Here is a 27857-nt window from a genome sequence, read left to right as displayed (position 1 = left end):
CTCGGTCAATCAATGTCATCTGCAAAATGAGGGTATGATTGTGGTTGTGAGGATTAAATGAGGTAATACGTGCAAAGCCCTTGCCAGCTGGGCCCACAGTAGTCACTGAATAAATATGAGCGGTTGTGATACACAGTCTACACCTGGCCTGCTCCTGCTTGTATTTCAGGTGTTAGCTTAGTCGTCACCTCCTGTTACAGGTCTTTTCCTGCACAGGCCAGCAACGAGGGCCGGGTTGAACGCTCCCACAGGTATCACCTCTTCTTCCAAAGCACCCACACCTGTCATCTATCTCTAGACGTCCCGACCAGATTGCAAACATCGTGAGGACAGACAGCGCCAGTCGATTGTGCTGGCTGCTGGGAGGGACAGACGGTAGGCGCTTAGTAAATAATAAATGACATGGGGTGAAGGTTCCGGGGATGGGGAGGGAAGACCCCTGGGGCAGGCGGGGTGGCGGCGGGCAGCTGAGTATTGTGAAGATGAACAGGGAGGTGGACCTTGACACCGTAGGCAGCAGCGAGAGCCTGGGCGTCCAGGGGTTCCGGGGCTCCAGCCCGCCCCTGAGGGCGCAGCGCCCCGAGAGGAGGACTGCGCTCAACTCTGGCGGGGTCTGCGCCGTGGGGAGAAAATGCAGNCGGGCTCCGCGCGCTTATTCCGCCGCGAGGAGCGCAGCTGCCGGCCAGCCGCCGGCCGCCGCTACGGGATGCTGCGCTCCACGTCCACCGTCACCCTGCTCTCGGGCGGCGGCGCCAGGGCGTCTGGGGCGCCCAGCAGGAGGGTGAGTAGCTGGGAGGCGGGAGTCGCCGCCGTCCCGCTTCCCCGACCCGGCGGTCCGGCTGTAGCGGGGGCTGGCGTTGGGGACGCGCGGGAGCGGGTCCCCGACCCCAAAGACCTACCCCGGGACAGACCTCTCCGGTCCTGTCCCGACTCCGGCCTTGACCCTTCTCTGGATGCCCATCCAAAGGCTCGTAGGGCTTAGGGGACTTTCTGGAATTCCCAGAAATTTCCTCTCCTTCCTGCCTCCTCTGTCAGGCCACGTTTATTGGTGGCACGAGTTTAAAAAGCAAGGGAAAGAATTTCTGTGATGTTCCTACTTGAGACTCGAAGGTAATGAGTATCTTTAACACCCAAACTTGCTTCCTTACAGCGATTAAAAGAAAAGGTCACTGGTCCCCACTGGTGACCGATTCTGGAGCGAGTTTAGCCAAGGTAGGCTTCACCTTACAACATAGAGATCAACAGCTGGGCACCCAGGAGCTCAGTGGTGTGGGACTTGGGCTTATGCAAACTACTTTCATCTGATTTAAATATTGCATCTTTCCTCATCTGCCCAGGTGCTTTGTGGAAGATGCTAGGCACCTGCAGCTTGTATCTTTCCCATTCCGTATCACTTCCAAGATCAGTGCCTCAGAGCACACGGCCAGGGCCTTGGGCTGTGGCTTTTTGGTTCATCTGTTCTTTATAGTATTCATATTTATCATTCAGTGCTTCTTTTCAGCGGTTGAGAGTTCTCTAATCATGTTCCCCAAGTTTTAGCTAAACAGATGCTTAAGTCCAAGCCAGGACCCCCTTCAGCACTCCCATCTTCTATTCCTCTAGACAAGCCTGTCTGCATTTCCATACCTCAGCCAGGTAACTAGCAGTCATCTTATGTGTTTAGCCCTAGAAGGAAGACATTGTGTTACTCTTGGGTCTCGGCCAGGTGATAGATTCTGAGGGGACTCATATACCAGACACCCAGGGCTGACCGAGCTCTGGTTTTCCAGTTACTAGCTTCGCAAAGCAAGATGCCCATCGCTTCCAAGTGGGTTTCCAGTCACAGTCCCAGCCTTACTCTAAGACAAGCATTTGCCTTTTTTTCTATGGAAATCTTGCTCAGTTGGAACCCAGTTGTGATTGACAAAGAATGAAGTCACTGAAAAGCCAACCCTGAGCCTGAACAGAATGCATGAAATAGTGTAGTCCCCTTCCAGAGATGGGCGGCTAGAGTGGGTGACTGCAGATGTGATTACTACTAGGTAGCCATTCTGAAGATCGTTTTTCTCAAATATTCACTTTCAAGTCTTTCTTTAGTTGTAAGTATCACAGTGGATAGATTATTGGAAAGGCCTTACCTTTTGAATAAAACAGCCGAAATACTAGGGCCAGACGGGTTAGAGACCTGACTCAGACAACGTAGGGCTGTTCTGAGTGCATGGGTACTGGCACATTTGTTCAGGAAAGAAGATATCTAAGGGTTCTAGGAATCCCTCCGTGATTTCCAACTCTGCTCATGATCTGCAAATGCCACGGTTCCTGTCTATGTGTATGTGTATTGAGGGGCATGGTGAGAAGATGTGATCTGTTGCTTGATTTTTTTTTTTTAAACAACACTTATAGATGTCCTTCTGGATGATATAGGGCTAGGCATTGGGGTCTCCTCTACCCGTGAAGGCAGTCATTGTCACAGACTACCATCGTACAAAGTGATGGTTGTTACATTGTGGTCTGGTGTTAACAAAGTTGGGTGCAACTAACAGGAAGGGCTCTTCCCAAAGTATCTGCGGAAGGCCTCCCTCTTCAGGACACACTGGAGGGTGCACAGGAGTCTTGTGCATAGGAGTTTGTGGGGCGATCGGCATTGGGACACTGAAAGAGGGAAATATCACTCGTTTAAATGCAGCTCGTGGCATAGATTGTATCACAATGGCGTGTTGCATATTCTTTAGGGCAAAACACTTATTTTTTCGGAAAGATAGAAACGGGATGTCTTGAAATTAAAATTGTAGACTGAGTAATCGTGGAAAGTGTCCCCGAAGTTAAAGTCTGTCAATAAGCTCTGTATCATCCTGTCTTTGCTCTTGGCTATTGTTGGATGAGTGATGGTCTTAAACAAGAACATGCTAGCCATCAAAATAGCATTTCTGTTTTGTCCAAAGAGCTTACCAAATTAGGGATTGCAGGGGAACCAGGCTGTGTTGGTCCAGATATTCAAGTAAACTAGTGACGGTGGTGACAGCTGACACTGAACAGGGAGTTTTCTGAGTCAGCCGTCCAGGGCGGTGCAGCCAGACCAGACTGTCACCGATTATCCCTTGTTCAGTGGCTGCCACCCACAATCTGTACTTCCTTCTTATCTGAAATCATCTCTCCAAGGGGGAAAAAAAAAAAAAACTGGTGGGAGAGTAATTTCTGTGAGCAGATAAGCAAAGCTCTGAGTGGCATTTATGGATGCCAACCAGCAGGGGTTGTGAAATTAAAAAACACACACAAAACAAACCCTACCTTCAAACCAGTTGCGCACTAAAAATAGATTTATCTCTGGCAACAACAGGAAGTTAGATTGGCTGGAGAATAACCACAGATGGAGGGATGACCTTAGAAGATGGGGGAGAAACATGTAAAAACCAATACGGACATTGCTTCCTGATTTTGAAGAGAATTTTGTAAATGAAGTTAATCATACTAAATGAGCTTTGGAGATGAAAGGTCAGTTGTGTGGCCAGGTTGTGCGCTTTGTAGGGGAGGGCACGTGTTCCTTTGTGCAGCCAAATGCTTTTGCTTAAGCTCTTGAGCCGGGCGATGAGAGGCCTGGATCTGTCCAGGGTTTCCTCCAGCACCACACTGTCTTGATAAGAAGAGACTCTTGGTTGGTGTTGCTGGTATCATGGCCCCTCAGTGGCTCATAAAAAGAAAACAAAACCGAAGCAAACCTAAAAAGGCCACAAGGGTAGGACTGTCTCCTAGCGTGCTCTTGCTGATACTTCCTTCTGTATGGCAAAGGCTGTTTCTGTCACAACCCAACTGGCCAGCCAGTCATCACTCCCTAGCTAATGCACACTCTCCTGGGTCCCATTTCTGTGTGACTGGCTCAAAAGAATTTTCCTCAGGTGGCCAGTGAATGGATCAGACATGTGTTTATCTCACTTCCTTTTCACAGAAACACCTGTGTGCATAACTTCTGTCTCTATGGGTTCTGTGGAAAGGACATGGCATCTGGCGACTTGGGTGTCCGGGAGAAGTTAGCTAGCTGCAACGCCCACCAGGGATGGCTGGGTAGGGGCCCCACTGTACCCAGGAAACGGGCTGGCTCCTCACCAGGGCCTCCTGGAGCCAGCCCCTGACAGGCCAACTTGCAAAGCTTTGGAACCCTGGCATCCTCAGGGCTTAGCCCAAACGCCTCTCCCACTAAAGTATGACATCTGTGCTTTGGTTCCCCATCTTCCTGTGTCGGGGGTATGACGAACCNGAGCTGTCAGCACAGAGCCCGACGCGGGGCTCGAACCCACAGACTGTGAGATCATGACCTGAGCCGAAGTTGGATGCTTAACCGACTGAGCCACCCAGGGGCCCCTGAGTCTTGGAGACTCTTAAGGAAAGTCGATTTCCTCCAGCTAGAGATCCTGTGGTTGTCCTGCCGAGGGTATGGAGTGGGATTCTGGCCCGTTCCTTGTCTTCAGTGCCCGGTGGGAGGGCTGCGTACGTGGTCTGTGTCACAGTTCATCTGTGCTGAGTGTCCACACCTGAACAAGAAACTTGGATGCTGAGTTCCTGATCACTTGGAAAAGCCTTTCAAGTCAGACAGCCTTAAAAATGGTCTAATTCAGCTCAAGGAGCTGTATCCCAGAGACCATGTTGAAAAGCTTCCACCTGAAATACTTCCAGCAATTTCCTGCAACATGGCCTTAGGGCTTCCCGCTGTGAGCTGTCCCAGCCTGGAACAGTCGCAGTGTTCTCCAAGCACACAGAAGCTTCACACGGGGTATTTCCCTCTGCCCTGCTTTAGGTGAGGGGTGGTTCTAGGTTTAAGCCACACTGCTGACTCTTACACTTTAAGGCTAAAGTGCTCTTCTAAAATCCCAAATCCAGTCACCTGATGGCTCTGCTTCAGGAGCCCCCTTGGCCCTGCCAGTAATGACTATAAATTCCTTATGTTAGCATCCAGGCCTTTCCGATATGGCCTTTGGCTTTCTTGTTCCCCTCCCACACTTTTTTCAGATACTGCAAATTTCTTGCCATTCCCTAAGCTTTGCATGCTGTTCCTCACCTCTTTTGTGTTTCTCTGATGAAGGGGCAGTTCCTCCAGGAAGCCTGCCTGAACTCTCCTTTTCCGTGTTCTGCTAGAGGCCTGTGTACCCTGTCATTGCTTGCATTGGCTCGCTGTGATTAACTACTTGAGGGGACGGGTCAGGGCCCTTCCTCCCCGGGCCTGGTGTAATTGGTACATAAAAAGAGGAGTGTGTCACCAGGGTCCTAAGGAAGCCACACTTCACACTGTATTGGCAAACAGGAAACTAGGAAGAGAAGCTTGGGCTAAAGCCAGCCCATCCCCTCTGGCTCACCTGGACAGGAAGCAGGTGACAGAGGGATGTGAGCGCTGGCCCAGGTGAAGAGTTTGACAGTTCTGGGAAAGCCTCCAAGTATTCCTGTTGCCTCATCCTGTTGGACGAGGTGGAGTTTCATTCCGTTGGTTAAGTCAGTGGTTCACCCTGGTTATATGTAGGATCACTGAGAAGCTTACAATCTCTAAGGCCGAGCCCCACACCAGACTGTTTAAATGAGAACGTTTGAAAGTAGAGAATAACAGGTATTTTTCAGGAAGCTCGCCGGGTGATTCTAATGTGCAGCCAAGGATGGGAACTACCTCTTGAAGCACCGCTGTCTCCTTAGAGCTTTCTTGGAAGTGCTCTCCCGGGACAGTATTCTGGAAGCTTCCTTCAACTTTGGAAAGGGCAAGGTGGGGGTGGGGGCAGAGCAGGAAGTCCTAACCCTCCAGGTCATGCTGGTATTTGTGTGCATTCACTTACCTGCATTTCCTGTCTGCATCTTGGCATTCTTGGGCACACTGTGTGCTTCTCCAGAAGGGAGCCAGTGAGGGCAGGAGGGAGGAGCGGCCACTGTCCTTGTCTTTATGAATTTTGCCTGGAGTCAGTCCTGACCGGGAAGGAGGGGCTCTAGGACACTTTATACCACCTACGAAAAGCATTCCAGTATGTAGATCAGCTACTGCCCCCCGCCCCCGGCCATATTTGGCCCTCTTGGCTTGTTTTGCATGCCTCTGAGATACGATTGTTTTGTATAGTGGTCTGGAAAACCTAAATATTTACCATCTGGCCCTTGACAGAAAGGTTTGCCCCACCCTGATGTAGATAATCAGGCCTGTGAGTTCAGGGCCGAGTTCAGGGCCGCAGCAGAGCTAAGAGGCCTGCTCCCCGTGGGGCATGCCCTATGCCACACAGCCTGACCCACATACCCGAAAGGTTTTATGCTTGTGCCGAGTGTGGTGTGTGTCCTCCCAGCCACAACCACAGGGACCACACCTGCTGTTGTTAGGTAGGACTGGGCAGGAGCCCACAGTCACAGAGTGGACCAGGCCTTAGAGAAATGTAAATACATTTGGCTAATTTCCTTAGGGAAATCCATCTNCCAATCCCTGGGTCATCTTCTCCACCCCCCCTTTTTATTCAAGGTGGATAGTTTTCTCTTGGTGAGCCCAGGTGTTGAGGCTGACAGTATGATGGTATGTGGATCCCTAGATTCCCCCCTAGATGGAGACCCAGCCTTCTGCCTCCACAAAGGTGGGGCGGGATCAGAAACAAGGCCCCAGAGGACTTGCTGAGCTCCCAGGTGCCCTGAGTTGCAGACAAGGGCTTCGTTGTGAATTTTCACGTGGAAGAGGCTTGAATACTATCTGCTCCTCCCTTGATGGCCCTCCCAGAGGGGCTGGTGTGAAGAAAGTGGAAGGCTCTCTGGGGAGTTTCAGGTATATTCACCTTACTGTGTTTTAGTTCATTCTAAAAAGAAACTCATACTGACATTTAATTTACTGAGCAAGTGCCTGCTATGTGTTGATACTATGCTAAGTACTTTAAGAATAAGAAAAGCAATTAAAGTACAAAGCTTGCTTAATCTCTCCCCCTGTTTTTACCCCTCCATCCCTGTTGTAATACATGGGATATAATGGGAGGTACTCAATAACTGCTATTGAGTCACTGAACTCAGATTTTTAGTGTTAGTCCCTTCCTCCAAAGCGTTGAGTGGCTCCTGATTGTCTTCCACTAGAGACCTTGCTTCTCCATCAAGCTTTTGTAGCTTGTTAGAGTTTGGCCCCTACCTGTTTGTTTTCGTCTTTCACTCTAGTGTAGGCCCACTTCCATTCTCAGAACTTTTGCACATCTGTGCCTTTGGCCAGCCTGGAGCAAATGCCTTACCTGGTAGTTGTTTGTTGTTATTCTGATGATGGATTCTCTAAACCTCAATGAACTGCCAAGTCCTTTTTATCTATACCTAGCTCAAATGTCACCTTGAGGAGCCTTCAATATACTCCCATGTCCAGTAAAGACTATTGTTCTTCTTCTGTTCTTACTGCTATATAAGGAAGTGCAGTTCTACCATGCCTTCACCATCAAGCTACCCTGCCTCTCAGGACTTTGGTTACACTGAGTGTTCCTATTTACTTTGTTTGAGTGTGTTTTTGGATTCTGAGCTCTTGGGAACATGGCTGTTTCTTTTTTATCTTGGTACCCTCATTGCCCTTAAAAATATTTTGCAAGTAGTGTAAAATACTGTAGCCTAGTGATGAAATACACGGAATCCACCTTCCTGCCTTTGGTCCACTGGAGGTTTCCCTTGCTTGTAGGGACAGCTAATCCCATATCTGGTGTTTCCAGTAAGTAAGATTCAGTTTTCCTGAATGCCCAGAACACAAGGCTGAGCCAACTGCTATGGGAGCCCCTGGGAATAAAGTACCCTACCTGCCTCTCAGGTACTTCCCAGCCTGGGCTGCTCTGGGTATTGTGTATCTGAGTCTCAGAAACTCAGGGAGATCAGCATCATAAAATGCTCTGAGAGATAAGCGACCCTGCCTTGATCTTATTGGGACATTTTCCCATGAGGCGATTTCCTGAAAGTGAATGAACAAAAGGAGGTGAACTTTACCGGGTCAACCTAGTGGGTACATTCAGGGATTACTTAGTGCTTCTGTTAAGGAATTCGAGGTATTTTCTAGACCTCTGGGTTGTTCTCTGTGCTACTCCTGAGGCAATCGTATAGGTCTAGGAAAGCTTGATCTCTCTCTTTCAGATACGTTCTCTCTCAATCTTTATTGTTACTATTGCTACCATTATTTTTAATTTAAAAACTTCTGCATACTTGGAACAGTTGGAAACCAATAAGAAATCCCACTTTCCAGAGACAACCAGCACCGCCACCAGTTTGTTGTATTTCCTTAAAAACGTTTTTCCCCAAAATCTATGCAAATTATAATAGTGTATAAAAAAACCCAAAATGGGATTATTAACATTTTTTTTCCTGCAACTTTCTCTTTTTCACATGACCGCACATTTGACCATCTTATTAGGAAGGCATCTGATCCTGTTACAAGCTGGATGTAAACTGTGTCTGTGCCGTCAGTCCATCAGTGGGTCAGCACTTAAGAGGGAGCGCTGAACCCATGTGTAGTCTGTGTCTTAAAGCGCCTCCAATGACAAGGGTGAAACATTTAACATTGGGGCCTGGGTGTGGCCTTAGGAACCTGCTGTGACTGCCGGATGCTTGAAGTCAGATGTTTCATTTTACAGGCGCATTTTATGTCAGTTCATTGTCTATCACCAGGTAAAACTGATGGCTTAGAGAAATACTTCCTATTTATCCTGTGGCTTTGTATACCCCTGGGTACACTTGGCCCAGTGTGAGAGCTGCAGGGAGTATGTTGAGGAATATCAGAGTTCTGGGTGGACATATAAAAAGTTGTCTCAAACAGGGGCTGGGAACATCTCACTTATGGTGATTGGATCGATGAGGGGGTGGGGGGTCCCTTCTGGGCCTTGTCTTCTCTTTGGTGTTTCAGTTTATTCTGCAAATTACTGCCCTTAGGGATGGCCCCTCTAGACCAGTCATCCTACAAAAAGGTATTGCTTGTAGTAGATCTGTTGCACAAATTGTTATCATGGAAAGCAGAATCCTTTTGGAGCTTATAGGATGATGATCACATCGAGATAATAATAAAAATAATATTGCCAGAGGCTTACGATATGCCAAACATCTTTTATCTGCATTTACCCTTGAGATTCAGAGAGATTAACAGCTTGCCCATGGTCGACACAGCTAGTAGGCGTTGACACCTGTATGTGTGTGCACGCGTGCGCTTGTAGAAGTCTGTACATGTATTTACACACACATGTGTGTACACATGTGCGTGCATGGAATGGGGTGCAGGAGAAAAGCAGTTCCTTCTCTCTGCAAAACTATGCTATGGATAGATCAGCCTATCACAGATTATTGAACATCACAGACTTGGGTTGCCTACCTGGTATGAGTTACGCCTTGATGTTTGTGCAAATGTCAGCTGGTTTCAACTGGTGCAGGCAGCCTGAAGTCAGAGGCTTGCCTTTCTCTGGAGGAGCTCGGATTCGCATCGGTGCTATTGCTTGCCAGTTAAGAGAGCTGCCTCCTCGCTGGAATGGGTGGTTTGTTGTAGGCCAACATGACTGAGGGTTTGGTGCGAAGTTGGCCACATCAGAGGCAGTATAGTCCTGGGCTCACTGAGGCACGAAGTTTGCCCATAGGAGTGTAAGGATGGAGAGTGATTGTGAAACCAAGTCACTGAGTTGCAAGAGCTGGGGTTTTTAGATCCAGAGGAAAAGAGGTTCAGGGGGAAGGAGGCCTGTGTAGAGAAAGGAGAATTCTGCTTCTGTCCTGAGGGCAACCCCGGGTCCGTTAGGGAGGAGTTCTGAGGGAACAGGAAGCTGGAGGTGCCAGGTAGCAAAATGGGGTATCTCAAAGGGAGGTGACCTTGTGTGTGGAAGTGCTAACATACGTCCCACGTATGGCCTCTTATACCTGTGCATGGAAAATGTTATCCTCAGTCTCACACCCCCCTGCCAGCTACAGTGGTAGGTGTGGGGGTTCCTTCATAGGTCAGCAGGTTGGACTTGAAAAGTCTTTTACAGTCCCATCCCGTTCTGGGTTTCTTGGCTGCAGGGTAGTTTTGCTTCGAGGCCGCCCTGTGGATGGATGCAGACCAGGTCCGGGGGTATATTAATTTGCTAGGGCTGCTGTAGAAATTACCACAAACCAGGTGGCTTCAACAACAGACTTTTATTATCCTATGGTTTGAGAGCTAGAAGTCCCAGATCAAGGTGTCAGCAGGGTCGGTTCTTCCAGAGGGCTGTGTAGGGGTGATCTGTTCTCCCTGTGTGAGTGTCTGTCTGCAAGTTCCCCTTTATATAAGGATATCTGTCATTTTGGGTTTTTGTTTGTTTGTTTTTATAAAGTATTTTTTTTTAAATAGAAAGCAGGAGAAAGAGTGTGCGTGTGCGGGTGAGCACGAGAGGGGCAGAGAAAGGGAGAGAGAGAATCCCAAGCGGGTTCCACCCTGCCAGTGCAGAGTCTGATGAGGGGCTCAAACCCACCAACTGTGAGATTATGACGTGAGCCAAAATCAAGAGTTAGATGCTCAACTGACTGAGCCACCCAGGTGCCCCAAGGGTATCAGTTGTTTTGGATTAGGACCCACCTTAATAACCTCAAATTTTACTTAATAGCCTCTGTAAAGACCCTGTTTCCAAATAAGGTCACATTCTGAGGTACTGCGGTTAAGACTGCAACACACGAATGGTAGGGGGACGTGGTGCAGCCCATAACAGGGACAAGCCCGCGGGGCTGGGTACTCTGGGTGCTGCTGGGACCCTCTTTGGGCTTTTCCGATGGGCAAGTCACTTCTCCCTGGGAAATCACAGCAGGACCAGACTGTAGCATGAGGGTGAAATAGACATATGGCATTAAGTACGTATTCCCATTGTTGTGCAGACATCACCACCATCCATCTCCAGGGTGTTTTCACCTTCTCAAACTGCGTACCTGTTAAGTAATAACTCCCCATTTCTCTGTGTCCTCAGCCCCTGGTAATCATCAGGGCCTGTCTGTCCCTATGAGTTTGCCTGTTCTACATACCTCATATGAGTGGAGTCATACAGCTGAGAGAGCTGTTCATTGTGTCATACCTATGTCTTTGCATGATTGTCTTCTTTCATTTAGCATAAAGTCCTCAAGGTTCATCCATGTTGCAGCATGTGTCAGAATTTCCTTCCTTTTTAAGGCCGTGTAATATTCTGTTCTGTGGATATACCACGTTTTAGGTATCCATTTATCCATTGATGGACATTTGTGTCGCTTCCATCTTTTGGTCATTGTCCATAGTGCTGCTACAGACACGAGCGTATAGACAAATAACTTTGTGCTTCTACATGTGCATGTCTATTAGAGGAAAATTCAATGTATAGCCAAGGAGAAAGCACCTTCACAGCCCAGTCACCACTGTGTGAGTTGGCCTCCGTCCCTCTAGCTGTATTTTGATCAACGCATGTGATTTGATCATCCTATACGATGGTTATGGAACCCGAATCGTTAAAGGAAATGTTGGAATGCTATGACGTTACTCGGTAATGTCCTTGTTTCCAGCAGCGGGGTGGCGAGTGCCTAATCTGGGCCAGGCAAACGTCGTTCTTATCCTCAGAGTCCCCTGCGTGGTTGGTACGATCACCTCACTGCTAAGTGGGGGAGACGGGCACCGAGAAGCACAAGGTCACCCAGCTCTTTGTACCTCGAGTGCAGGTTCGTAACCGGCTTCTCCCCTCCATCTCTCCTAGGCAAACGTCTGCAGACTGCGGCTGACCGTACCCCCAGAGAGTCCAGCCTCAGAGCCAGGTGAAAAGAAGGTCGAAAGAAAAGAACAAGTAAGCCGTCTCCGAGCAAGCTTCTGACAAGTTCTCCTCTTTGCTCTCTTTTATTTTTTCCCCGGCCCCTCCCGCTCCCTATCCAGGCTATTCACGAAGTCTGAATGTCAGCGACCTGCTGATGAGAGGCCCTCTCCACCTTGCCACCCCATCTACCATCTTCCCAGAAGCCAGACTGCCCTGCCCGGCTGGCCCTGCTGGCCTCCTGCCCCCGCTCTTGTTTCCTGGTGAACGCGGGCTGTGTGTTGCCTCAGAGCTGTGGGGACGCTGGCCTTCGTGGCAGGTGCTGTGGCAGGGAACGAGTTTTTCCTGAAAGAGCCCAGGCCTGTTGAGTCAAAGGGCCCATTGTGAGCTGCCCGCGGCTGAGCCTTTCTCAGCAGCTGGAGGCGGAAGGCCCAGCTCGGGGGAGGCTGCGTGGAGAGCAAAGCCCAGCAGGCAGCCCGGGCCCGGGGCGAGGGCCCTCGGCTGCGCAGATTTTTGTGCCAGCTTCTGTGCTGAGTGCTGGGCCGTGAAGAGAAGTCTGACCTTGCCCTTGTCTTGGAGGAACTAGAAGGATTTCAGGGGAGGTGGACCTATGAACAGAGTTGATGTGACGTTCAAGTGTTAGGATCTGGAAGTGCAAGAAGGGCTCTGGGAATGCGGGGAAGGGAATAACTGACTGCCTGGGGGGTCACGGAAGCAGAGACTTAAAGCGGAGGCATAGATGCCACTCACTTCCAGGTCTGTTGTGCCGGGCAAGCCATTTTTCTAATTCACAAATAGTTACGGGGCGCCTCCTGCATTCCAGGTGCTGTGCGCGTGAGTTAGTACACCATGGTATATTGCTCCACTGTGAGCAGAGTAGTGAACAAAGCAGTGAGCAAAAACATGCCTGCCACTCACCAAACTTATCTTCTAGTTGGGAGGAGAATGAAAATTAAAAAATAAAGCATGTTTTATGGAGTTTAGAAGGCAGAAAGTGCTGATGGAGACACGCAGAGCAAGAGAAGGGGATGAAAGTGCCGGGGATCAGGTAGTAATTGTCTTGTGCGCATGTTTTGTGAAAGTATAAAATAAAACAGTAAAATGATAGAATGTATGATCATATAAGTTTTATAAATGGAATGATAATGACAAGCCTTGCTGTGAAGTTGGCCACATGTGGCCACCTGTGGAAAAGGAAGCTCTTCAGTGAGTGGTAAATGGTTGATCATGTCCCTAAATTTACTGTTGGGCTATGTCTCTCTTTCCCTTCTCTTAGGGTCTTTTCCCTACTTTCTCTAAGGACAGAATTGTCCAAACTAATTTGAATGACGAGTGACAGAGAAAGGAAGGAAAATGAGGTTATGATTAGGTGCAAGGTTAGAGAATGTAGAGTTGCTTATCTGCTAAGGAGGAGTCCCAACAAAGGATCCAGAAAAATGGCTGGTTGCAGGTGCGAGCAAGGGAAGTACCAGGTGAGCCTGGGGCATCTTGTGCCAGAAAGCAACGTGGCACTCCGAATGGGGTCATAGCAGAGGACCCAGAAGCTGGTTTGAAAGTGATCTCGCTGCACTGGCAAAATTGGAACTTGAACATCAAAAAGTAATAACAGTAATGGGCTTTGACACTGAATAATAATAATAATAATAATAATAATAATAATAATAATAATAAAAGATGCAGGGGTTTGCCGTAGTCATCAGAGATTTAAAGAGGGAAAGCTCTTTTATAGAACTTCAGCTGACAAATACGGAAAGTCTCTATTTTGTAACCCCAGGTCGGTTCATCAGTGGATGCAAAGACTAGTTAGTGGAAGATTATTGTAGAACAGTATTTTCACACGGTCCCAGAGTATCACCTCATAGGTTACTTACACTTCCTCACTTAAAAGGCACAGGGGCACCCGGGTGGCTGTGTCGGCTAAGTGTCTGACTTTGGCTCAGGTCATGATCTCACGGTTGGTGAGTTTGAGCCTGGTGTCGGGCTCTCTGCTATCAGCCCTGAGCCTGCTTCGGATCCTCTGTCCCCCCCTCCGTCCTCCTCCCCCACCTTCGTGTGCTCTGTCTCTCTCTCAAAAATAAATAAACATTAAAAAAGAAAAGGCACAGTAGTGCAGTCTGGCACCAGCATTTTAACCAAGTGATCCACTCTAGCTTCGCCAGCAGTGGGCCAACGTGATCTATGGGCTTCTGAGGTGATGCGGTCAAGTAAAGCACAGTATCACCTATGTGATCTTTGTGCCAGGTGGGTTCAACTGAATCTAGTAATGAGGAAATAGAAAAACCCAAAATGTAGGACATTCTGCAAAAACAGTTGGCCAAAGGGAGGCTAGGGAGAGTTAACACCCAGTGTAACAGGTGAAGCTCAGTTAGATCAGGGATCAAAAAACAAATCTGTAAAAGTCCTATTGGGACAATTGTACACTTCTGAATATGAATCACACATTAGATATTATTGAATTAAATGCTATTCTTACTGGTGATGATGCTTTGGTTATACAGTCAAACTATTTTTTCAGCCCGTGTGGAGCTTTGAACATTGAAGAAAAAGTTTGAGGGTAAAAGTTGTAACCCAAACGACCCCTGTTGCTGACTAGATTGAGTGCGGTGCTGTGCTGCTGGGCGGGGGCGGGGGGTGTCCCTTCTTCCCTCTCTGCTGCCCTGACTGTTCCTTTTAGAGAATGAGATCTGAGCTGTAATCAGGGGCTCAGGGCTGCTCAGTGCATAGGGAATCGGAAGGAACACTTCTTGTTTATTGTTTTTTTTTAAATTTTTAGTGTTTAGTTTTGAAAGAGGGAGAAACAGAGTGAGAGTGGGGCAGGGATAGAGGGAGACACAGAATCTGAAATAGGCTCCAGGCTCTGAGCTGTCAGCACTGGTAGAGCCTGATGGGGGGGCTTGAACTCACGAACCACGAGATCATGACCTGAGCCAACTCAGACGCTTAACCAACCGAGCCACCCAGATGCCCCGAAGGAGCATTTTTGGAGGGGGTGGCCTAAGCTGGAGAGAGTGACGGAACTGGGGCCATGGTGACTCTCCCCGTATGCATGGCAGGGGCCAGGGGAGGTGAGGAATTGGGTCTGTTGGTGTTAGGCCTGAGCTGCATATGTGAGCAGATGTTGGTGAAGGGCACTGACCCTGGTGCTACAAGCCCTTGGAGGGTGCATCCCCACCAAGAGAGGTCAGGCAGTCCAAGGATGCAAGGCGTGTGTTCTGTGTCGAGCGGGAGTTGGCAACCAAGTCATGTACTTCGATTTGCCCCTTTGTCTTACACCGTGCTTTTCAAACATTTCAAAGCAATACATGCCTCTTTTTTTTTTTTTTAAACGAAAATAAACGTTATCCTGAGCACTCCTTTATAAATGAAGCAGAAGCGCTGCTCATGGGGGCCAGAGTCCTCCAGTTCTCCCTGGCCCCTCCTGTGGGTGTGTGAGAATCTCAGGGCTGTGAGGAGCACTGGGCAGAAGCTGTGAAGACAGCATGCACCGTGAGGCCTCTTACACTGGGTGGACCCGGTGTGCAGCTTAAGTGCTCGTCTGCAGTGCGTCAGTGACTCACTGCAGAAGAACTGGGGTAGAGAGGAACAGGGTAGGGCCGGCTCTTTCCCCAGGACCAAAGTCCTTGGGTGGTGGTTGCACTTGAAGGTATGGGTGGTAACTGTGAGGCTGTCTGAGTGATTCTGTCACCATGTTCTGGCCAGGCTCCTGGGGTTGAGTCACCCGGAGCCAGAGACCAGGCATGAGCGGGGAGGACCTGACAGGGACCAGCTGCTCTGATGTGCCATCAGCATTGTTCCTCCTCCCTGGGACACCATAACCCTCAAAACTACAAGGTGCCAAGAACTCTGGATGACCTTCCCTGGTGAGATGACTCAGGCTCCTTGGACGGGCCGGTGGTGTGCAGGGGCCAGGGAATTGGAGCTGGCTCCCATGGGGGAGCGGGAAGACGCCAAAGGCCTGCTGGGCTTCTGACGAAGCGAAGCTGCTTAGAGAACATCCAGGACCCTGTTAGAGCTGTAGCTGACTGAGGGCAGGCCTGGGCCTTATCCTTTGACACAGTCATGGGTGATGCTGAGTGTATTTTGAGGACCTGGGGTCCCATGGGGCAGTTGGCCACACATAGATGCCCCAGCCAGTTGGGCCATTCTTCTGTGCACTCTTCACGAAGTCACTGGAGAGGAATCACTCAAGGGGAGCGGTGTGGCAGATGGTGTGTTTTCTCCAGCTTCGTGATGCTGTGCTTGGACTCTCCTGGAGGCAGTCACAGCAGAGGCAGTGTCTTTTCCTGGAGCCCTGGGCTCCTGGGGTGTATGTGGGAGGCTTCCTGCCCTGTGGCAGACCATTCCTACTGCTGCTTTTAGTCCTTCTCTTACAGAAGGTCCCGGATGCCCCGAGACTGCCTTTTGCAGGCCACAGTTGAGCTCCCAAACACTTAGTCTCCCTGCTACTCGGTTTCCTTACCTTTAAAGGAAGCACAGTAAGGCCTGGTTGCAACGAGTACGTGAGCTAATAGATGGGAGTACCAACCACAGTGCCCTGTGATATTGATTACAGAGGCCGGTGACTCCATGGCAGATCTCAGCCCTTTGAATGCCAAGCCCGGTCCTTTCTTCACTTTTCTCCCTGAGACCCTCTCGGAGTTATGCTCCTTCCTGAAACTGCCTGTCTGGCATTTTCCTCCTGGGCTGTGCCCACATTATCTTTATGTGCTGTTCTTACATCCTTCTCCATAAAACTGAGCATCCGTCTTCCATTTCCTCAGGCCTGGTCTCCTCTCTCGGCAGACTTTCCCTCAGAGAACTCCTGCTCTCACGGCGTGGAGCCAGCCTCTCTGGGGACATGCTCACCCCACCCGTCAGCACTTGGCCATGCCAGTTTTCCATGTTCTCCACGTGGTGGTATTTTTAGAATACAGTTACTTAATCAGTGCATTGACACTATTTTGGTATTTAAACGAAAGAAATCTAGATTATTTGTGTGCACCCAGAAAGTTCTAGGCTGCATTATGGTTTGGAATGGGACATAGGTATTCTCATTTAGAAAGTGTTCTGACCCCACCCCTCTTGTGTTTAAGAGCCTCTTGAGGCATCTCACATTCCCATTGCCCAATGACCAGTGTCAATGATTGTGTTTTCCTAACATTTGTTCATTATATATATTTCACTCAGAGCCACTTGAAATGAGGGCATGTCTTTTTATTTTGTCTCTCAGAGCCTAGCTCCCTGCCTTGCACATAGGGAGTGCTTAAAGAAGGATTTATGATTTGGTTTTGTATCTGCTTATTGGACTGCCATAGCAAAGTTACATGAACTGCATGGCTTAATCAATAGAAATTTTTTGGCTCATGGTTTTGGAGGCTAGAAGTCTGGGCTTAAGGTGTCCGTTAGCGGGGCCATGCTCTCTCTGCAGGCTCTAGAAGAATCCTTCCTTGCCTTTTCCAGCTGCTTGTGGTTCTGGAGGTCCTTGGCTTGTGGCTGCATAACCCTGGTCTTCCTGTGGTGTTCTCCCAGTGTGTATGTCTGTATCCAAATGTTCCTCTTTCTATGAGGATACCCATTATCCTGGATTAGGGTTCACTCCGGGAACCTCATTTTAATTTGCCCTATGTGCAAAGAAGGTCAGTTTTCTGAGGTACTGGGGGCTAGGGCTTCAACATTTTTTTTTTTTTTTTTTTTTTTTTGCAGGGCACAATTCAATCCGTAACCCGTTTCTTTGTAGGATGTTATCTTAAAAAAAAAAAATTTTTTTTAACATTTATTTTGGAGAGGTAGAGAGAGACTGAGCATAAGGGGCGGGGGAGAAACAGAGCATAAGGTAGGGAGAGGCAGAGAAAGAGAGAGAGGATGACAGAATCGGAAGCAGTTTCTAGGCTCTGAACTGTCAGCACAGAGCCCGACATGGGGTTCGAACTCAGAAACTGTGAGATCATGACCTGAGCCGAAGTCAGATGCTTAACCAACTGAGCCACCCAGATGCCCCTGTAGAATATTATCTTAAGTTGTATTAACTCAAGATAAATTAGCCATGGACTTTTATTCTATATTAAAAATCATTAAAAATATGGGAGAGGAAATGTTATTTGCAGGTGCAAATTTCATCTTGAGAAATTGGTAAATGTGGACTATAATGTTTACAACATTGTTGAACATTAAAATTCAAATTGGTGTAGATGATTTTGAAATTAACTCCATATCATTTTCAAAGAACTTTGTCAATGCATATACTCCTGTTCCCATTAACTCGAGGTGCATCATATTCTTAGATATGCATACACACACACACCCACACACCCACCCNTAAGACAGAATTAACACCAGCTGTTGCAGACCTATAAGTCAACTTGGGGTCTCACTGCATACTTGAATTGTAGTGAACACAACCCGAGCTCTGCTGAGTCTGAGTCTGTGTGATAGTGAAGTCTCTTGTAATGTGACAGAGTAATTTGAAGCAGATAATAATTTCAGTAGCTATTAACAGGCCGTCATGGTAGATGTCCTTTGGTGACTTGAATTTCTAAAGAAGCTGTCTCTCTTAAGACTTGTAAGAACTCCGGTGAGGGAGAGCAGGTCCATGTGTATGTATGAAAAATCGGAACATTCATACCCCAATGTAATGTTTCAAAGGAGGAAGCCCTTGCCATTCAGTTTTATAGTCAGTCCCCTTTCCCTTAAAAGCCCTAGATGAGTAAGCGTGCTGAGTCCTCGTCCTTGACGTGACTGTTTATACAACATCACGGGCTGTTGCCAGGGGAGGGAGTGTCCTGCTAGGATTCAGATCGGGGCCAGGACTGCAGGAGGGCACGCAGGACTCGACGTGCCTCTCAGAGCAGCCCCACGAGGATGAGAAGGGGCCTGGGTTCTAGTGCTGGTCCCCTCAGCGATTGGCATGGGGGTCAGGCCAGGCAGGTCCTCTCTGGGCCTTAGTTTTCTCTTCCAGCAAATGTAAAGAGTAGCCTGGAGTCGGTGTTTTTCCACATTTCTCTGGCTCTGGAACTCCTTATTCAACTGAATACACATGGGAAGTCAATTGGTGAAAGAGGAAAAGTGCAGTGGTGTGGTTTCAAGTAAGGCCAAGGCTGCCCCGGCTGCCCCGGCAGTATTCCACCCGCCCCCCAGCCCTCGGAGACACCGAGCAGGGCGGGGGTACCGTTTACAAGAGCTGGACCACACAGCTCTTCTCTTTCTCATTTTTCTGACCTACTGTGCTGTGTCCCCATGCAGAGAAACACCCAGTCAAGGGGTGAACATCCCTCTGTCCCAGCAAGTTTGATGACTGTGATGAAAACAGCAAAAAGGCCGAATAAGAGAGAAGCAGAGAGACAGAAGCATCCAGACAGACACGTAGACTTTCGCAGGATCCTAGATACTCAGAAATACAAAGACACCACTACTAATACTAGAATCCATCGGTATTTACTAGTATGACCAGCGGCATACGCAGGATTTTATGTATATTATTCTGTGTATTTCTAGAATAATTCTAGAATTATTCTGTGCATTATCCCCCCTGTACTGCTCAGGACCCTGGAACTCAGTGTGGTAAATAAGTAGCACAGAGCCACACAGCTAGTACACGGTGGATTTGCGGGTCCAACTTGGGTTTGTGCCCTGACCATGCTGCCATGGGAATGTCGACTTGCACGCTTTCTCCTATCAGGAAAAGTCTGTCTAGGATAGTTACATTTTATCAGTCAGGGTTATCTAAGGTGTGTACTCTACGACTCAGTGCTAGCAAAAGAGCTCCTGATTTTCTCCCCCAGATATTTTTCCCTGGAGTTGTTGGGCCTAAGCAGCTGTTGAATACTTAGAAGCTGGAAGGCAGTATCTTTGAGAAGTTACCTCCTGTCAGGATACTCTTAATAGAACTACTCTCTCTTGGGGATTTCTGCTTGGCTAGAAGATTTTCTTTTCCTGCTTATCGTTAAGCATTCAAAATGATTGGTCTGTGTCCAAGCATGATTTTATTATTTTATATAAAATGGTCTCTTTGGTCTGTGAGATTCTCAGAAATAACGAGTACCTTAATAAGTCAAAGATCTCCATTTCTTTGAGGAGACGGGCTGTCCCTCCCCTCCCTGTTTCTCTCCCAGGCTGTGGGAAGGCTTCTCAGGCTCAACTATAGTGTTGATTCTTGTCACAAGGAGACAAAACAGTGTCACATGTGAGTAATGATTAGGGACTAGTAATTTGCTAGAAGGGATACACAGGTCAGACAGGCTGGAGCACGTTCCTGCCCGCACAATGGGCGGGATGCCCCTGGCTAGGTGCTCAGCCGTCCCTGGGTCAGCTGCTGCCCTCTGGCTGGAAGAAGACGTCCAAAGCAAGAAGGTTTTGAAGTAACCTGGCTTCTAGCTGGCATGTCATTCACTTCATGTAATGGTCCATCTAAGTCATTCCGGCAGACTGGACACGTGACCTCCTCTGGGGCCAGGCCACCACCATCGGTTCAGGTTTACGTTAAGCTGTGTGTCTGCTGTTATTTCTTCCCTGAGAACCCTTCCTCACCAAAGGATTTTCTTCCTTGGTGCAGCTCAGTGTTTCAGATGACCACATACTCCAAATCTTCTGGCATAGACCCGGTTCCAAACATTCTGTCTTCTTCCTTCCAAATGTGTTTATCGAGCATCTCTTTATGTCACGTATTGGGGATACGACAGAGAACAGGGCAGATTCAGTCCCTGCATTGTGGTGCTCATGTCATGTAAGGTCAAATATTCTGATTTGGGGTTTGGGAAATTTGGTCGCCTGTTACTGACCTTACTGACCCTAGCCCTCAGCAACGGTAGAGCCACTGTAGCAGGAATTCAGGTGGGGAGTGACTTTTCTGTAGTTTGTCCATCTTTCTAAGGCACTTACCAAAGGCGTGAGCCTGTAAGTAAATAGTCAGCTCTGAGTCTGTCCCAGGGAACACTTTAACGGAGAGATTCTCGATCTGTTTCACTGATTATGCGTGCTGTTAATTATGCTGCATTTCACATAGGGGTTACGGGATGCATTTCAGTTGGCATTTCCCTTCTTTGGCACAGACTTTTCATTTCATTTCATGCATTTGTTAGGGCTTTGGTTTTCAAGGAAATTTTGCCTACTAGTGTTTCATACCCAGGAGGCTGTTATTAAGCCTGGGACATTTTAAAGAATTTGGTATTTTAATATCAACCAAGTAGCATTATAAAGAAGTTTAAAACAATTTTAATTGCAGAGACTTTCAAACATCTGCAAAAGGAAACGGAGTCATGTGATGAATCCCTGACCGTTCACCCAGCCCCGAAGCCCTGGACCCATGCTCAGTCCTGCTCTGTCTGTATTCGTATCTGCTTCCTCCACCCTGTATCCCAGATATCATAAATATTTAAGCCTGTTTTTCTAAAAGATAAAGACTATCTCTTAATATAATCGCAATGCTGTTGTCATGTCTAAAAAACTAATATTTATCTTATAGGGAGATATTTTGAAGGACCTGAGAGGAGAGACATCCAGCCATGGTCACAGTGCCAAACATGCCAGCTCTTTTCTTTCTTTTTTTTTTCCCTGTGTTCTCCAGTTTTTCACCAAAAGCATACTGACATTTGTCACAATGATAGCAGTCTTGGGCTCCTTTGCAACTCCTCTGGATAGAGATTTTTATGGCCGGGGCAAACGTCACCCCCCTGTCCCTCCATCTAAGAAGATCAGAGGATGTTCCCTTCAGCTGGCCTGTATTTACATATACTGGGAAATTCCCCAGAACCGCTTCCAACTTCTAAAGCTCCCTCTTTTTTCAGCAAATATTTATTGAGAAACTCATTGAGGGTCTGTCACTGTGGGGTGTCAGGGATTATGATGGAAAAGAAGACAAAGGAGGCCCAGTGGATTGGGGAGCAGGCCTTACATAGATAACAATACTCATAGTCACTCCATTGTGGTTGTGGTGAGGGTGTAGGGGCGTAACCATTCTGAAGAGGCCCTGAAGATGTCCTTGAAGGAGAGACCTTTCAGCCCAACAGTGGGCATTGCAGGCAGAGGGAATAGCCCCCATAATGCCCTGTGATGAGGAGAGGTTGGCTGATAAAAGAACAGAAAGGAGGCAGTGAGGGCAGAGGGGAAGATGAATCCCAAGAGGCTGAACGAGAGCCTCCCCATCCTGAGCCTGCCTCTTCCCAGTGGCCCTGACCAGACTGGCGGCCACGGTGTTGGCTTCCCTGCCCCTGAGGTCTGGGCTGCCGCACGGAGACATGACTTTGAATTTCACTCTTGACTGTTGGCTATTGTGAAGGTTTTGTGGTCAAGGGAAGAGCTTTGGGAAGATGTACTCAGGCACTTGAATGTTGCACTTTGGAAGAACTAATATTTACACAGCAGGGTTATTGTGAGGATGAAAGAAAATATGTGTAATAAAACAGACAACAAATATTTATCCCCTGTGCTTTGTTGGCAAACGTCCCTTCCCTGTCCCTGTCACAGTACAGCTTCTGCTTACACTGTCTCAGGAACCCTCTCCTCGGGGAATGGCCCGTCCTCATGGCCCTGCTCCTGAGCTGAGTCCTGTGCTGGGCCCTTCTCTGGGCTCTTGTTTAGTCCCTGATTTCGTAATCCTCTTGTAGTTTTTTGGAAGTTGAAATGAAAGCTATCCGTTCAAAAATAATCCCCCCCACCTTTTTTTTTTTTGGCTAAGAAGCATCAAGGAAAAAATGAAATCCCATTTTAACTGAAGACACTGGCATTAAAAGTCTGGATTCCATCCTTCTGGATGTTTTATACACACAAACATTTTAAAAACAAAAAAGCAAAAATATGGAAATGATCGGCTTTCACTTAACAGATCTTCGCTGTCTTTCACGAGAGTAACTGTTAGGTCCATGAGTTTCATAGGCCTCGTGGTGTTGTCCGTGATGCCTTGTGTGTTTGCCTCCATAGGGGGTGGTCCCTGTCTCCCCCGTGGGCTGGGAGGCAGAGTGGTCTGCGTGCGGCCACCTGCGCCTCTTCCTGAAGGCCGGTCCATCTGGGAAAGCCTTTGCTCTGCACACATTCATATCTGCCTTCTGTTCCCTCAGCTTGTTTTTCAGGAAGTGGGTGGAGTCTGACTGAAAGGGCTTGCTTTTGTTTCCTGGTACGCAGGGAGTTTCATTAGAGCTTTTCCTCTTCCTAATTATATGTCTGGGAAACCAGAGGCCTGGACCTGCATCTCGTCACTCCACCAAGAGCCATTTGACAGCCTCTTCATTTAAATTTCTGTACACATTTCAGGAGTTGCATTAGTGCTTATGGGGCCCAAGCATGAAGGCTTCGAGTGGAATCATTTTCTGGAAGTAAATGCAGAGTATCATAGTCCCTCATGTCACATCTGTTTCCAAGTGTGTATGGAAGGGCGGAAGCAATGGATGTTTTGTGTTTCAGTTTTATGAAAAAAAGTCCCATCATAGACAAAGAACACAAAAGAGTATAAAGTCAGAATTGAAAGTCATCCCGATACCCAGTACCCCCTGCCCTACCTCACCATCCCCTCCTTAGAGGTCATTACTATTAATAATTTGCCATGTATCTTTCTAGACTTTCCTTTGACAAAGTTTAAATGAATGGGCTTATAAGGCTTTCATTCTGCCACAAATGAATGATTTTAAAATGCAAATGACAGTTTTGAATGCCAAAAATATTGTGTGAGTTGCATGGAAGGAATTTATGCAAAGCTGGTTTAAAAATTAGTGGGAGGGCAGTCACCATTATGAAATTCAGGCTTCTACACGGTGATTGTCAAGGTACCGGGGTCAGCCCCAGGGGAAATCAGGTGTGGGCTGGTTTGTCTGTGAAGTCTCCGTCCCTGGTTTTTTCTTGCCCTTCCCTCTATGCTGTGGGGGCTCTGACTCTGTCCCTCTACATCCAGCAGAGCCTGCAGTATGGGGCGGTATACTTTGTGTCACACAGAATTGGCCTCGAATCTAGATGTGTGACTATCAGCAAGTTACTTAACCTCTCTGAGCTTTGGCTTTCTCAGCTATAAAGTGGAGAGCATAATCGCCGCATCACAGGGTGGCTGTCTTCACAACTTAAGCATGCTAAGGGACACACCCAGCCTATTGTAGAGGCTGAGCAGATCTTATTCTCCACCCCCCACCTCCCCCAGCTTTTTGAGCCTTCATTCTCTACAGGTGTGTTAGGACTTGACATGTTACCCCTTCCCAAGGGTATTTGCATTTCAGCTTCAAGTGAAGGCAGTAAGGTGCAGGAAGATTCTTGGGGAGTGAAGTCCTGCTGCTTCTGCCTGGCTTTTCAGAAATATTTCATGAATGGTCACAGCGGGTTGCGTACTCACCCCCACTTCCTTTTCTCAGAGCCGGATTCAGGGTCAGTCCTGACCTGAGGGGATAAATCGGCTGCCAGGGGACAGCCCACATTCTGCTCCCGTGATCTCAGCCTGCTGCGTTGCGAGTGATGTATTGAGTGATGAGGTTGAGGGCATACAGAGGAACTGGGATCAGGAGAAAAGCCACATTACCAGGATACCAGGAAGGTGAGAGTGCAGGCCCTTGATCTTGTCATGAGGGACAACACAGGTCTGTCTGGCACCTTTGTAAGAATGAGGAAGGGGCCTTGCTCTGGGCGAGGTGCCCACTGTTGGGTGGGTGGTTGGGGTTTCTGTAGAAACTTGAGAAAGGTCTCCTTCCTCTATGGTAAAGACTGGCTCTGCCCACGCTGGGTGCCAGTAGGAGAACAGCGAACAGGCAGGGCTCCCCCCTGCCTCTCCTTGCCACTGGGCTCCTCTGTGCCAGCACAGCCCGCACAGCCGTAGATGGTGTACCCTTGTCACAGTTGTCCCCACAAGGCCTAAATGGTCATCATCCTTTTCTCGTTTCCACCCTCTTGTAGCCTCCTGACCTAAGCAATGGAGAACCGACCAGGAAACTTCCTCAGGGTGTTGTCTATGGCGTGGTACGGAGATCAGATCCCAACGAGCAGAAAGAAATGGTGGTGTATGGGTGGTCCACCAATCAGCTGAAAGAAGAGATGAACTACATCAAAGATGTGAGTCATGGAGTCATTTAAGGATTTTTGTTTGTTTTCTTTATCCTCTTTTTGAAATTTTTATTAAAACAATTTTTTTAATGTTTTTATTTCTGAGAGAGAGAGAGCGTGAGCAGGGGAGGGTCAGAGAGAGAGGGAGACACAGAATCCGAAACAGGCTCCAGGCTTTGAGCTAGCTGTCAGCACAGAGCCCGACGCGGGGCTTGAACCCATGAACTGCAAGATCATGACCTGAGCCGAAGTGGGACACTTAACCAACTGAGCCACCCAGGCACCCCTCTTTATCCCCTTTTTGTAGCATGTGAGAGGGTGGAGTCAGAAGCATCGATGTGAATGTCATACGGCATTTCAGAAGAATCCCTAGCGTCACCGTTTTGGGTAGAAATAGTTCTACATATCTTCATGGTAATGTTAAAAGTACAGATGTAATTCTGCAGTGAGGTACAGAGTGAACTTCTGGATGTTACTAAGTAAGGATACTCAGGAGACCAAGTGACTCCTTTCCATGTATGATATGGAGGCTTTTAAGTGATTTTGCTTATTACACTGGACACTCTACTCTCAATACAAAAGTTTGGAAAACTGTAGAAGTCCGGTTGCTTTTGTCTGCAAGTAATGGAAAAGCCAACTTAAAAAGGAAATTTGTCCACATGGGGCCAAGTCCAAGGGTAAGTGGGCTCTAGCCAGGGCACATCCAGGCTCCAGTCCTACTTTTCTGAGTTTTGCTTGGTTCTGTCCTCCTTCAGCCTCAGGCTCATGCCATCATCTGAAAATATGATGGTGTCTGGAGGAAGAAAAGAGGCCTCTTATCTCTGGTTTCTTTTCAGAGGCCCTCTTCTAGTCTTCTCGTTACGTCTCATTGGCCAGGACTGGGTCACATGCCCCTTCCCAAATCCATCACTGGATGGATCCCCTGGCCGGGGAAATGAGATTGATTATGGCTGGTTCAGACCAAGCAGTTTTGTCAAAATAGATGCTGAGAAGTCAACCACAGTAGACGCTGTCCATCCTAGGCCAGTTGATGCCATTTCTTGGTGTTTAATAGTCCATTTCTTCTTAATTATATACTCTTTCAAGAAAGACTGGAAAATACAAAAGTGTATGAAGAAGAAAAACAAAACCATGTATAATTCTGCCATTTATCCAGAACAGTTGTTAAGGAGCATTTCCTTCTAAAGTTTTTATTTCTTTTCCTCCATCTCTACATCCATCTATCCATCCATCCATCAATCTCTAGTCCTTTTTGGTGATTTTGGCCTCCCAGTGCCCTTGTTGACCAAATCAGTGTGATTAAATAGAGAGCACATGGGTTACTCTGATGCTGATGGGCCCTGAACACCAACCTGTGGCCTAGAAAGTGCTCTTGAGAAGCAGAGCCCTGTGGGGCAGTAGTGTACCCCAGAGGTACCGCCTCTGTGTTTGGCCCAGCCAAACTTTCGTTCTTTCTAGGCTTTAGTTTTCCCCTGGGTAGATTGCAGAGGTTGGGAAGGGGCCCGCAAAGTAAAAACTGACAGCTTTGTGGGTTGCCTGGGTGGTTTAGTCAGTTAAGCATCTGACTTCGGCTCAGATCATGACCTCACAGTTTGTGAGTTTGGGCCCTGTATCAGGCTCTGTGCTTACAGCTCAGAGCCTGGAGCCTGCTTCGGATTCTGTGTCTCTCTCTCTCTGTCCCTCTTCTGTTCATGCTCGTGTGCTCTCTCTCGAAAAATTAAAAAAAAAATTTTTTTTTTTTTTAAATTTCTGAGAGAGAAAGACTGTGTAGCAGGGGAGGGTCAGAGAGAGAGGGAGATATAGAATCTGAAGCGGGCTCCAGACTCTGAGCTAGCTGTCAGCACAGAGCCTGATGCGGGGCTGGAACCCACGAATTGTGAGATCACGACCTGAGCCAAAGTCGGATGCTTAACCAACTGAGCCACCCAGGTGCCCCTCTCTGTCTCAAAAATAAATAAACATTAAAACAATTTTAAAAAACCCCCCAGCTTTGTGCCCCCCATTTAATTTGGTGTGTTTGCAGAGAAGATACAAAGTCATGTCATCAATTTCTGTATGGATTTTTTAAAAGAACATCTCTGATCAAATATTAAAAATAATAGCTGTCTTGGGCACCTTCTTTCACATGTCTTAAAAAATTTGGATATTTGTATAAATAAAAAGAATAAAACATAGTCTTGTCTTGATTAAAATTAATATTATAATAAATGCTTAATAGAGAAAATGAAGAAAAGAAAAACAATCCATACACATACACAAATGCATAGCACATGTGTTCCTCAAATCCCTAGTCATCCTACCCTCAAATAACATTTTTAATCATTCAGAATTGATCATTCCTGATTTTCCTAGATAGGAGCAACTTGAACATCCCTAGTCTCTAGATTTTTTCTCACAGAAATACTTAGTCCCTCCGTATTTATGTTCCTCAGATAACATGGCAGTGCTTGACATGTAAGCCTTTTAAACAGAGCCATTGCCAATTGCCCAAGACAAACACAGCAGGTGGAGGCTGGTGGTGAATCAGGGAATGCATGTGCCTAGGTCACAGGAGTGGTTCTGACCTGAATTGCCAGCCTCCATTAAAAAATTAATTTCCAGGTTCCACCTTCTATAGTTGGCTTCAGATCCATCTCTGGCTGGCTCATCCCTAAGCATGTTTATGGGGTTGTTTGTTCTCTCGTGCCACGAGTGACTCTGGCCCAGTTGGCTTCCTGCGGTATTTGCCACCCAGCTCCAGCGCCTGCCCACTCCCCACCGGTGAGCAGCACCAGAGCCAACTTGGGGTCACGGTGAAAGCCATTCTGTCTGCCCAAGGTAAAGAGTTGTGCTTTGGATCTCATTTTCCTAAAATGTAGATAACAGGAAGAAAGTAAACTCTTACCAAAATTCATCTAGGGAAAGCTTGGCCTCTTACCTTAAACCCTCCTCTCCTGCACCCCCTGCTGAAGTCTTTTTTAAGACATTTTTTTAATGTTTATTTTTAAGAGAGAGAGNGCCTCTTACCTTAAACCCTCCTCTCCTGCACCCCCTGCTGAAGTCTTTTTTAAGACATTTTTTTTTAATGTTTATTTTTAAGAGAGAGAGAGACAGAGCACAAGCAAAAGCGGGAGGGCAGAGAGAGGGAGACACAGAATCCGAAACAGGCTCCAGGGTCTGTACTATTATCGCAGAGCCTGATGCAGGGCTCTC

The 27857-nt window shown here is 47.7% G+C and overlaps 1 protein-coding gene across 3 annotated transcripts in view; it reads left to right on the top strand.

Annotated features, from left to right (window-relative positions):
- The first annotated feature begins 667 nt into the window (after positions 1-667).
- Positions 668-27857, top strand: part of MYZAP (myocardial zonula adherens protein) — a 91916-nt gene continuing 64726 nt past the window's right edge. For all 3 annotated transcript variants that reach the window (XM_077747956.1, XM_077747965.1, XM_077747971.1), the window contains exons 1-3: positions 668-781; positions 11631-11717; positions 24519-24674. In XM_077747956.1, the coding sequence (XP_077604082.1) occupies positions 707-781; positions 11631-11717; positions 24519-24674 (318 nt within the window). In that variant the 5' untranslated portion in view covers positions 668-706. The remainder of the gene's footprint in view (positions 782-11630; positions 11718-24518; positions 24675-27857) is intronic.

Source organism: Crocuta crocuta, unplaced genomic scaffold (assembly GCF_008692635.1).
Source record: "Crocuta crocuta isolate KB4526 unplaced genomic scaffold, BGI_CrCroc_1.0 scaffold130, whole genome shotgun sequence".
NCBI lineage: Eukaryota > Metazoa > Chordata > Mammalia > Carnivora > Hyaenidae > Crocuta > Crocuta crocuta.
Note: the sequence above shows the minus strand (reverse complement) of the source record. Positions and strands in the feature narration are given on the sequence as shown.